The sequence below is a fragment of the Myotis lucifugus genome, unplaced genomic scaffold (assembly GCF_000147115.1).
Source record: "Myotis lucifugus unplaced genomic scaffold, Myoluc2.0 scaffold_26, whole genome shotgun sequence".
In the NCBI taxonomy this organism is placed as follows: domain Eukaryota; kingdom Metazoa; phylum Chordata; class Mammalia; order Chiroptera; family Vespertilionidae; genus Myotis; species Myotis lucifugus.
In genome coordinates this window covers 4,666,338-4,679,597 of record NW_005871074.1, presented here as the reverse complement: position 1 = coordinate 4,679,597, position 13,260 = coordinate 4,666,338, and the positions used below count along the sequence as shown (strand labels likewise).

The following is a 13,260-nucleotide window of genomic DNA, read 5'->3' as shown; positions in this document are numbered from 1 at the left end:
CCAGAGAGAAGAAAGTTTGAATCTGATTTTGTTAAATGTAAGCTACAATGAAGAGGACTAGTTAACCAATCACATGTAAGTTAGTCACTTTTACTATAGGTTAGTTGATTTTAATTTCTCTAAAGACCCAGGTTCCAACTCTTGTTATAGTGGGCATTTAAATAACTCACTTGTTTCCTGAGCCACATCCAATACCTTTTAGGAATTGCTCAATATCAATACTCATATTTTATGCCAGGATATCCTCAGTGAAGTATTCTAGATCTGTTAGGGAGCTAATTTTTAATGTGTATTGTGTATCTTAGGGAAGTAACTGGGAGGCACTTTTAAAAAATACATATTTTTATTGATTTCAGAGAGGAAGGAAGAGGGAGAGAGAGAGAGCAACATCAATGATGAAAGAGAATCATTGATTGGCTGCCTCCCGCATGGCCCCTATCAGGGATCGAGCCTGCAACCCAGGCATGTGTCCTGACCTGAATCAAACCGTGACCTCCTGGTTCATAGGTCTATGATCAACCACTGAGCAACATTGGCTGGGCTAGGAAGTACTTTTTAAAATAGAAAGAAAAAAAGGGAAATGTTTGTAGAAAGATAGATTCCTCTTTTTTTAAAAAAATATTTTTTTTATTGATTTCAGAGAGGAAGAGAGAGGGAGAGAGATAGAAACATCAGTGATGAGAGGGAATTATTGATTGGCTGCCTCCTGCACGCCCCCTACTGGGGATCGAGCCCACAACCCCTGGCATGTGCCCTTGACCGGAATCGAACCTGGGACCCTTTGGTCCACAGGCTGATGCTCCATCCACTGAGCCAAACCACCTAGGGCTAGATTCCTCTTAAACAGGCCTTTCTTCACTATTAAAGATATAAAGCCACTACTACAAATTAAACAAAATTCAGATGGACGTATGAGAACCTCAGCCTTCATTTTTAAGAAGCGTGTTGCGTTTTAGCACATGAATATAAGTCAATGTTTCTTGCTTAGATTCGGCAGGCTTTTTTGCTACTGCAGATTGCATATGGGAGCAACTCAATACTCTTCTCCCCATCCTTCCAACATCAAGGTTTCAATAGCAGCTTGGAAAAGGAATAATGAGTTTGTAAGCCCTCATCTTCTAGTTGAAGTTAATGAAAGGTTCATTATAACTGGCGCCTATTTCACGTTTGGTTCCTATTATCACACAGTCTGAGTGGACCCACATAGTGGCCATGAAAAGGTCTAGCATAGCCATGTGGTTTCTCCCGTACTTTACTGGTTTAGACAAGCAGAGATGAAACTCAAGTCCTCTCCATTATCCGAAGCACTGGAGGCGGATTTTGTGTCTTTCTGTTTCCCTGCTCTGCATATTGGATCTTTCCTATGGCACATCCAGGGTGAGCTAGGTGAAGAATCAGCCACGTGCCACATAACTAGTAGCAACAGACAGCCACTGGTGTTTGAGTCACTTACTCAAGACATCTGTATCTGATCCCCCCGTTAATTCCAGACCCAGCTTTGTTTTAATCAGTCTCCTCCAGTCTCTAATCTTACAGTTAGAATCTTACTCTGACTTGCATGGATTGGACTGTAGTTCTTCCTCTCCTAGGCAGATGGCCTTGATTCTGTGTTGTGCCATCGGTGGAAACTTTATGTTCTAACTCAAGTTTTATGGGTTCCAGTTCCCATCATTGGTTACTTGACCAGCCTAGAACCTTTTTGAGCAGCAACCACTGCAGTGCAGTAAGTTGCCTAAAATCCTCTTCTCTTTCATCTTCTCATGTTTCTCTATTAACCGTTGCTGACCATCCCAACTCTGTGTGCCATTAGATCTCAGGTGTGTGGATGAGTATTCTTTTTTTATGCTAATGGTCAGATATAGCAAATGCCAAGTAAATAAATATATAACCACATTTAGATGTTAGTCTTTCATTCTTGATCATTGAGAATAAAAGCCTGTTATCAAGACAGTAGTACGTAGGCACCCCTACGTTCATAGCAGCGCAATTTACAATAGCTAAGCCTTGGAAACAGCCTAAGTGTCCATCAGCAGATGAGTGGATAAAAAAACGATGGCACACTTACACAATGGAATACTACACGGCAATAAAAAAAAGAACTCTTACCATTTGCAATGGCATGGATGGACCTAGAGAGTATTATGCTAAGCGAAATAAGCCAGTCAGAGAAAGATAAGTATCACATGATCTCACTCATATGTGGAATCTAATGAAACAAATAAACTGATGATCAAAAATAGACCCAGAGTTATAGAAGCATGAACAGACTGTTGAATCTCAGAGGGAAGGCAGGGGAGGGTGGGTGGAAAGAGATCAACCAATGAACTTGTATGCATATATGCATAACCAGTGGACACAGACAATGGGGTGGTGAGGGCCTGGAGGCAGGAGCAGGCTGGAAGAGGTTAATGGGGAAAAAGGAGGACCTATGTAATACTTTCAACAATAAAGATTAAAAGAAAAAAAAAGACAGTAGTACTTTCTTTAGCAATATCTCTGTGTTCAGTGTATGTCTTCCAACATAATTTTACTTGATCTTTAATTGTTTAAAAGCCTTTTTTGATTAATTGATTTTTTATTTATGTATTGTTGGTACTATGGAGTATATATTTATTTGATAGTGTGCACTGGCATTAAATAATTAATTTTTATGAATTCTACTGGACGATATATTTTACTTCACTAGAAGCATTTATTTGGTGCTCTTCTTCCCAGTGGGTGCTGGAAGATGGATTTTTCTCCCCTTTCCTTACACTTAAAAACACAAATCAGGGGCCAGAAAATTATCCATGTCAGGAACATTTTAGAAATTCTGTATTTTATATTGTGATACTGTCTTAATTCTTCTTTCTCAGTTAGAGAAAGAAATTCGTCCTGATTGGGCCTCCACCCATGCAGTCAGGAAACAATTGCTTACCACATCCATCACTTCTGTCTGCACGCGATCATGTTTCAGAGGCTCCCCAGTTAATCCCGTGGAAGCTAGAGTCACTCATAATTATAATCCTGTTATGCCTTCTTTATTTCTTGATGTGCTTGTTAATTCATGTCCATGCTGCAGTGGTCTGTAACATAGTGCTATTATCAGCTCTTTCGTCTTTAAAAGCCTCTTGTCTACCATTTTGACTAAGATTGATTAACTGCACTTTGTTGAAATCGATCATTTGGATTAAAAAATCTATCCTGTATATTTGTTCTGGCTACTTCTGCATGATTTCACCTTTTTTCAGTTAATCAATCTGCCAAGCTGATTGCTTTTCTCTTGTTGGCTTCCTTTCTCTTACTCTTTTCTTTTTTAAGAACTGTCTATATCTTTATTTCTTACGTCCTCTCTTAGGCAGCAACCTCAGGAAGAAAAGGCAATTGTAGGAGGCAGTGGAATGAGTTCTCCCATTAGATCTCGGCTAGACACCACTCCCATTTCCCTTTTCATTACACGAGAGAGAGGGTCCTGTCCTTAGTGATTCTCTCCCGAAGCAGTTTCTGGGGTGAGAGTTGTATGACTGCCTGCCAGGCACTTTGCAGACACTGTAACATGCTTTTTATTTGCAGCTTCAGACTTCTCTGTATTCTAATCTTACCAGGTGGACTCAAACCTTGCACCAAGATTCTTTGGGGCATACTCATATTTTCTTTTCTTCTCCTAGGTACTGACTTTAACATAGATAGCTTACCTCTGCCCCGGAAAGCCCATCATGACTGGGCCCTTTTTCATGAAGAGTCTCCAAAAAACAATTATAAGCTCTTTCATAAGCCAGTCATCACTTTGTTCAACTACACTGCCACATTCAGTCGGCATTCCCACCTGCCACTCACCACCCAGTACCTGGAGGGCATAGGGGTCCTGAAGTCTCACCGATACCTGGTCCCTTTGCCGTCTAAAAACAGCCTTCGGAAAAGACTCGCTCCGCTGGTGTATGTGCAGTCAGACTGTGACCCGCCATCGGATAGGGACAGTTATGTTCGAGAGCTGATGACGTACATTGAGGTGGATTCCTATGGCGAGTGTTTACACAACAAAGATCTCCCTTGGCAGCTGAAAAATCCAGCCTCCATGGATGCCGATGGCTTCTATAGGATCATCGCACAGTACAAGTTCATCCTTGCTTTTGAGAATGCAATTTGTGACGACTACATCACTGAGAAGTTCTGGAGACCTCTGAAACTGGGGGTAGTCCCTGTGTATTATGGATCCCCCAGCGTCACCGACTGGCTTCCAAGTAATAGAAGTGCTATTCTCGTATCGGAATTTTCTCACCCTAGGGAACTGGCAGCTTACATCCGACAGCTGGACTCTGATGACAGACTGTACGAGGCCTATATGGAATGGAAGCTGAAGGGTGAGATCTCCAACCAGCGACTCCTCACAGCTCTCAGGGAAAGGACATGGGGAGTGCAAGACATCAACCAAGACAACTACATTGATGCATTTGAATGCATGGTGTGCAGCAAGGTGTGGGATAACATTAGGCTTCAGGAAAAGGTAGGTGACTCAAGGTTTGGCAGAGAGGTGCTAGGGGGCCATCTTGATGGTGTCTGCCATTTGGTGTCCTTCTGTGGCAGCCACCTCATTACTGCTCCTCATTCCCGTCAGAGAGGCCAGGCTCTGTAGGCAGGTTGACTATTCCTATCCTTTGAGGATTTCCATGAAGTTCACTGTCATGTCTTTCTTCCTTCAGGCCTTAGAGTCTCTTTATTGTTTCTTCTGGAGGACACCATGCTGCAGGTGCTGGGTAGTGAGACGGGAGGCTGCAGAAGGAGGAAAGAGGCCAAAAAATTTAAAAAAACTTCAAAGTTTTGAATCTTGTCCTTTAATCTTTCACCTTTCTGTCAATGCTGTGGTTTTGGCCAGACGCCTTATACTCATGCCTCACTTTTCAGTTCACATACACAATAAATTAACCTTCCTCTTTCTTTGATTCCTGTTCTTTCTCCTCATGCTTTTTCATGTATAGAGAATATTCAAAGGATTATGGGAATAATCCTTAAAAGATTATTTTTCTTAAATTATCCTATATAATAAAAGGCTAATAAATGGTGGAACAACCGAACAACCAGTCGCTATGACATGCGCTGACCAACAGAGGGCACGCGTGGACCATGGTGGGCGTCAATAGCAGGCGGCAGAGCGCAGAACATGGTGGGCGTTGACCACAGTGGGATGGTGGAGCAGGTGAGCGGGGCCACCAGACCAAGGCGGGGCACTGGTCGCTGTCATCAGGACGAACATCTGGTGGTTACTGAAAATTATTTGCTCCCACGTGCCGTGGTCCCGCCTGGTGCTTGCACCTGCAGCCAGTGCCGGAGTTGCCGCTCTCGTCCGCTGCCGGCGTCCAGTGCTGGTCCCAATTGCTCTGCACTGTCAGTGGGTGGAGGTGGCAGCTGCTGGCCCTGATCGCCCCTGAGGGCTTCTCACCTCCTCCTGCTCCTGAGGGAAGATGAGGGCAGCAGCCGCCGCTTGCACCCACTGCTGGCGCCAGCCCCACTTGCACCCACTGACGGTGCCAGCCCTGCTCGCACCGCTGCTGGCGCCGGCCCCAATCACTCCATGCTGTCAATGGGTGTGAGCGGGGCCAGTGCCGTCAGCGTGTGGGAGTGGTGGCGGCAGTGGGAGTGGTGGCAGCAGTGGGAGTGGGGCTGCTGGCAGACAGGGGACTGGGGGCTGCAGCGGGAGGGGCCGGGCGGGGGCGAGGAGGATGGGCTGAGACCCGCCTCTGTACCCACTGCAGCCTCACGGCCCAAAGTTCCTTTCAAGGTGCACGAATTCGTATAAATAAAGTTCTTAGTCATGTCTTCAGAGTTCTAGATGCTTTTAACATTTGTTTGTTTAGTCACTTATACCAGGCATGGCCCCACTTTACATATAACTGAATTTTTATAAGGTAATTTATTGAAAGAAAAAGAAAAATTAGTTTCAACTACTACCTTTGAAATCTTTTAAAGATGAGAGGCCCCAACATAGCACTTGGGTATCACCTATCAGTCCTTTGCCTGACTCCCATATACACATAATGGTTTAAATAAATTCTCCAAAGGCAAATGTTTATTTTGACTAGCATATTAGTTTCTGGTCAAACAGAAATCTAAACAGTGTGTGGAATTATTTTTATGTATTTTGTGTATACTATATAAAGCTTTTATATACTAAATATGTATTTAAAACATTATTTTCCTGATTTTAATTATTATGAAATTTTAAATTATTTTATCTGGTTTTATGTGACAAATGTTTGCTCATAAAATAATTTATTTTAAGCTGAGTGCCTTGGTCAGCAACAGGAACACTTAATATTACATCATTGTTCTTAGAGAATGCATCCTGATGTCCAATGACTTCCTTTATGACCTAATTTATAGGGCCACATAACAGCAAAAACAAAATACACATACTACTACAAAAACACACGAGAAAGTAGAGATCATATTAATTGCCCATGCTATACCAATTATTTATTTTCAAAACATGCCAAGGCAGAAATAGAACTTCTGAGGGTGATGATTTGCCTGCTTTGTACTTAACAGTCCTTTTCAGGTTTGGAAATTATATTCACAGAAAACTGAATGACTCACACAAACCCTAACTGTTTCAGCACTTCACAGAAGCCCTTTTGGAAGGATTACTGGGGACTGGAAAAGAAGGGAAAACAATATTGGTAAATAGCTTTCTAAAAGATATAGGAGAATCATACATTCCTGTATTTCCAACAAAAACAGCTAACTGATATTTTAGCATGCCTGAGGGTGGTGTGATTCAATGTCCTTCTCTTCGGAGTCTTTGAAGAAACACATAGAATAGGCTCTCCTCCACCTTGCTGTCAGTCTTCCCACAGTGCTGGTCAGTGAAGATGATAACTAGGCTTTGCTTGCATTTCAGTGAACCTGTTATAGTTCTCTAATGCTAATGTGCTCGTTATTGAAAAGCAAACCAAAACATACCATGAAATTAAATAGGGTATTGGACCAGTTGTTTTCATTTGCATTTATTTTACAAGACTTGTTACAGCTTTTGTGAGGCATGCCTTAAAGCAGGGGTGGGGAACCTTTTTTCTGCCAAGAGCCATTTGGATATTTATAACATCATTCTCAGGCCATACAAAATTATCAACTTAACAATTAGCCTGCTATATTTGGTCAAACATTTAAATAACTCATCCCCAATGGCTTGGTAGGCCCAGACCAAATGATTTCTCAGGCCTTATATGGCCCACGGGCCAGATGTTCTCCAGCCCTGCCTTAAAGTAAGCTACTTAAATATGTTTCTTCACATTTTCCTTTTCAGTTGAAAGAAATAATTTGATTTCCTCTGTGGTTATTTTTTATCTTGCAATTGATAGTAGTTTAAATCATTGTACTTGGATGTAGAAAATACTATTAGAATATCAAATATATTCCCCCTTTATTCTGCTTTTGCCCTCCTCTCCTTCTCAGACACATACTACTCAGTATGATATCTATTGCTGTGTAAACAATATTACCACCGACGTAGTAGCTTAAAACAACATATACTTGTTATATCACAGTTTCTGTGGGTTAGGATTCTGGTCATGGCTTAGCTGGGTGCCCTGGAAGGATTCAATCAGGGCTGTTAATGAGGGCTGGGTTCTCATCTGGAGGCTCAACTGGGGACAGGTCTGCTTCTAAACTCACAGGCCTGTTGGCAGATTCAATTTCTTGAGTTTGTAGGATTGAGAGCATCTCTTTGGAGCCAGTTGTAGGCTGGAGGCTGCTCTCAGGTTCTCGAGTTTCTTGTGTTGGGAAAAGCCCCCAAAGTCTAAATTTAGGATCAATTCCAAAGAACTGACACATAGCCTTATCCAAATTCATACGAGCTTTAATAGAAGAAACTTACATACACAGGCAAAACAGCTGCTCCCTAGTGGGGGCAGGCCAGGAAAAATTCATACCCCTCCCAGGACAAGGTCCCCTTTAAAAGGGGGTTAATAGCAAAGGTTAACAGCAAAACCAGTTGGCATATAGACCTCCTGGTAGAACAATGAATCACTAAGTTAAAAGATAACATCAGGAAGTTACTATACTCTCTACATTCATTAACCTCCTTCCTGAGGGTATCATGTTTGTCTTTGAGTGGCATTCTGGTTTTTGGGGTAGTCAGCCATGCATGAGGTTCCAGAGAGTTACATAGTCACAGAGAGTCCAACAGTCACATGGTGGAGCCATATTGCATCTCTGAAGTGAGTTCCCCTACACTTGTCATGTGGGCTTCCCCATCATGGCTGCTTACTTCCTCTAAGCCAGCCAGGGACTGAGAGATTCTTGCAAGACCAGTACTACAATCTTAAAAATGTAATCATATGCACGTAATTAGAGACATCCTCTCATCTTTGTCATATTCTGTTGGTTAGAAGCAAGTGACAAGTGATACCTACACTCAAGGGGAGGGGAATACACTGGGCATGACTACCAGGAGGCAGCAATCAAGGGGCCAACCTTAGTCTGACATCCTGGTGAATCTGAGTAGGCTTATTCTCAGTGTAGTTTGCTTTATTTATGTAGGAGAAAGTCTTCCATTATTGAAGAGGTCACCCATGAGTTAATTTTAGTCAGTTAAAGAACATTTATTGATAAATGCTCCTGTCCTCAAAGAGGCTAAAATAGGAGAGACAACATGTAATCATGAGAAATATAACTTCATGGAATTGGGATAAACTTTAAAAAATAGCTTTATTGTAGTATAATTGACATACAATAATCTGCATATACTAGGATTTAAAGAGTGAAAATTGATTAGTTACGATGCATACACCTGTAAAATTATCACCACAATTGAGATGACAAACATTTCTGTCATCCCTCAAAAGTTTCTTCATGTCTCTCACCACTCCTTGCCTCAGGCACCCATCTGCTTTTTGTCACTTTTGACAAAATTCTAGGCAGTTTTCTAGAATTTTATATAAATGCAATCATGTAATGTGTACTCTTTTGTGTCTGGCTTCTCTCAGTCTGCATGATAATAACGACAGTCATCCACAACATATTAGTATTACATTTCTCTTTATTCTGAAGTTTGGACATACCAAAATTTGCTTATCTATTCACTTGTTGATGGACATTTGACTTGTTTCCAGTTTTTGGCTGTTACAAATAAAGCTGCTATGAACATTTATGTACAAATCTCTGTAAGGATGTATGCTTTCATTTCTCTTCTATAAATACCTAGGAGTGTAATGCCTAGATCATTTGGAAGATGTATGTTTAACATTTTGAGAAACTACTAAACTATTTTCCAAAATTGCTCTATCTTACATTCTATGAGTTCCATTCGTTAACAGTTGGTGTGGTCAGTTTTAAAATTTTTTACCATTCTGATGGGTATATAGTGGTATCTCATGGTGGTTTAATTTACATTTTTCTAGTAACTAATGATGTTGAGTATCCTTTAATATTTTATTGGCATCAATATCTTATTTGGTGAAATGTCTCTTTAAATATTTTGCTCATTTTCTGAAAATTGAGTTTTCTTGTTAATCTTCAGTTGTAATAATTTTGAATACAACTCATTTGTTAATTTTGTAATTAACAAAAGTTCTCTTCCAGACTGTGGCTTTTCATTTCATTTCATTTTATTTTAAAATTACAGTTTACATTTAGTATTGTCTTTTTATTTTCTTTACAGTGTCTTTTGAAGTGTAAAGTTTAAAAAATTAAAAAAATATATTTTATTGATTTTTTACAGACAGGAAGGGAGAGGGATAGAGTTAGAAACATCGATCAGCTGCCTCTTGCACACCCCCTACTGGGGATGTGCCCGCAACCAAGATACTTGCCCTTGACTGGAATCGAACCTGGGACCCTTGAGTCCGCAGGCCAACTCTCTATCCACTGAGCCAAACCGGTTAGGGCAAGTTTTAAAAATTTTGATGGAAGTCCAGTTCATCAATTTTATCTTTTTAGAATTTATGCTTTTTCTGACCTGTTTTAAAAAAATTTGTCTAACCTAAGGTCACTAAGATTTTCTTCCTGAAATTTTGTAATTTTAACTTCCACATTTAGGTCTATAATCCACTTGGAGTTCATTTTTATAATGCATTATGATGTAAGAGTTGAGGCTTGTTTACTTGGATATCCAATTATATCCACACCATTTTGTTGGAAAGATTATTCTTTCCTGATTGAATTACCTTGGCTTCTTTTTCAAACATCAATTTTTCAACATATGTATGGGTCAATTTCTGGACTGATTAATGCGTCTGTATTTGGGTACTGTAGCTTTATGATAAGTCTTGCAGATGAGGTAGTGTCAATCTTCCAATGTTGTTCTTTTTCAAAAGACAGGATGATTACTAGACTAAGTGAGGTGGTCACACTGTAAGGCATAGAAATATTGAATCATCTGTTATACACCTGAAACTAATATAATATTGTATGTAATTATACTTAAATAATTAAAAAAGCATTAAAAAGAGTAGTCTTAAAAAAAGAGTGGTCTTTTACTTTCCACTTTTTTCCTTTCCTAGAAGCACTCACTTACCTCCCTAGTTACCTAAGTATTTTGGTATTTACTCAGTAAATAACATGCTCATACAGTATTTTTAAATATTCAGTGTTTATGGGGTTATGACTGTTATTCAGAGATGAACCTTGTTTTATACTATCATTTGTTTCCCTTGCCTGTATAGCTTTTATTTCTTTCTAGTTAATAATTGTCTTCTTGTTTATTATTTTTCTACGTACTTATCACTAATTTAATTTTTATTGATTGTTGAAATCTCCTTTGAAGATGTTCAAATATACCAGTCATCCAGTTCATTTCATCTTGTTGAAGAAATTTCTCACAGAGCATCCTTATTCCTCCAGTATGTACTGACTGCCTTCCACATTCAGTGTAGGGATCGGCCTGAGATCTCCCTTCCACAGCATCTTGGGAATTGCCTTTCGTGTCTTTTTCTTTTGTGTTGCCACCTCTCTTTCCTGCATGCTTTTCTCCCCTTTTCTTGGTTTGCTCTCTTGTTTTGGTGATCATATACCCCCAGAAAGCTTACTGAGAAGGGGTACATGGGGGATATCTGAAACGTCTTGATTCTACTCTAACATTTAAGCAATAGTTTAGCTGTGTGTAAGCTACTAAAATGGACACCAATTTTTCTCAGAATTTTAAAGGCATTTTTTTATTGTCTTTTAAAAATGTTTAATTTTGAAATGATTTTAAATGACAGAAGAGTTACACATAGAGCACAGAGTTCTTGTATCCCCTTCACTTGGCTTTCCCTAAGACTAACATTTTCATAACCACAGCACATTTGTCAATATTGGTGCACTACTACTAAATGATCTACAGACTTCAGTCATTTTTCACAGCTTTTCCACTAATATCCCTTGTGTTCCAGCACTAATTCCAGGATCCCAGATTTAGTCATCTCATCTCCTTGATCTCTTCCAATCTGTGACAGTTGCTCATTTTTTCCTTATTTTTAATAACTTTGACACTTTTGAAGGGTACTGGTCTCTACGTAGGGTTTGCCATAAGAATTAAATGAGGTAACCTGCATAAAATGCTTAGCAAAGTGTCTAGTGCACAGAATATTCTCAATAAATGTTAGATATCTTCCATCTTTTCCACTATTCAGCAGTATAACTACTGAGACTCCATGGAGTGAAGTTACTTGCTTTAGGGAAAGTACGTGCTGGGTTCTGTTATTGCGAGGCAGGAACATGGGACTTGGCTTCCTTATCGTATGTTTTTAATTCTTTTTTCCCCTTCTCTCAATGCAGGGCTTACCACCCAAAAGATGGAAGGCAGATGTTACGCACCTGAGTTGCCCGGAGCCCACAGTGTTTGCTTTCTCACCTGTGGCTCCGCGTCGGAGCGCTTCTCGAGAGATGTGGATACCCAGCTTCCAACAGTCCAAGAGAGAAGCCCAGGCACTAAGGTGGCTGGTCGATAGGAATCAAAACTTTTCGGCTCAAGAGTTTTGGGGCCTAGTATTCAAGGACTAACTTAAATAAGTATCAGAATGATATAGACTACAGAGTTCCAGAGGTTTACTTTCTAGGTTGCCTTAATATTTGAATATCATATCCGCTGTTTACTACCCTTTAGGATGAGAATTGCCGCAGTACTCATAATGAGCCTGATGACACAATAGATATGAACTACCCTCAGGGGTCACCTCTATATTTTTTATACTCAAAAGGTAAATACAGTAGTCCTCACCCCCCCCCCCCTTTATCTGTAGTTTTGCTTGCCATGGTTTAAGTTACCCACAGTCAACCGCAGTCTGAAAATAGTAAATGGAAAATCCAGAAATAAACCATTCATATGTTTTAAATTACGCGCCGTTCTGAGTATCTGATGAAATCTCGCGAGGCCTTCATCCCTGGCGGACGTGAATCATCCCCTTTCCAGCGTCTACACGCTGTTTACGCTGCAGACGTGCTCTCGCGTTAGGTCGTCGTGGCCCGGTTATCAGATGGACTGCCGGGCGCCGCCGGGCTTGCGTTCAAGTCACCCTTAGTTTAGTCACTAATGTCCCCGGAGCGCGGGGGTGCGGTGCTGCCAGCTGGGGCGGGCCACAGGGAAGCCGTGCAGTGCTGCCTTGCAGGGAAAAGCGGAAAGTTCCCAACTTAATACTTTTTATGGTCTCACGTCAAAAGAAGAAGGGTGAGTACAGTACGATAAGATATTTTGAGAAAGAGACCACATTCACATAACGTTTAGTACAGTATATTGTTACACTTGCCCTATTCTGTCATTAGTTACTGTTGTTCATCTCTTATAATGCCTAAGTTATAAATTAAACTATCATAGTGTGTGTGTATGTATGTGTGTGTGTGTATGTGTGTGTGTATATATATAAGGTTTGGTACTGTCTGTGGTTTCAGGCACCCGCTGCGGGCATTGGAAGGCATCCCCCGATATAAGGGGAGGTGACTGTATTTTTCATGGACACTGATCACCTTCATTGTGCATGTTTGCACCCATGTACCTGCTGCGTTTTGTGGAAGTTCACGTAATGCAGAGTGAATGCTTTCCTCCCTGAAAGGGAGGGATTCCTGGTTCCTCACTAGTAGTTGCAGTTTATTGGCGTTTGGCAAACGCCGTGTCCTGATGCTGAGCGGGAACTGAGATGCATGAGAACTTGGCAATGAGAGATTCCATCTGTTGGTTTCGAGGATGTGAGTGAGTTCTAAAAGCTGTGTGAAGTTGATCCACCTACTCTTCAAGTCGAAAGGACATGGCCCGTCTCTGGCTTCTCCATACTCTCAGTCACCTCTGTTAACTTTCTGATTTTCATTTTGCCC

At 40.8% G+C, this 13,260-nt stretch overlaps 1 protein-coding gene across 1 annotated transcript in view; it reads left to right on the top strand.

Moving 5' to 3' along the window:
- FUT10 (fucosyltransferase 10) overlaps positions 1-12,290 on the top strand; it is a 68,488-nt gene extending 56,198 nt beyond the window's left edge. Inside the window, exons 6-7 of the mRNA XM_014453604.2 lie at positions 3,648-4,483; positions 11,731-12,290. Of these exons, the coding sequence (XP_014309090.1) occupies positions 3,648-4,483; positions 11,731-11,955 (1,061 nt within the window). The 3' untranslated portion in view covers positions 11,956-12,290. The remainder of the gene's footprint in view (positions 1-3,647; positions 4,484-11,730) is intronic.
- The last annotated feature ends 970 nt before the right edge of the window (positions 12,291-13,260 follow it).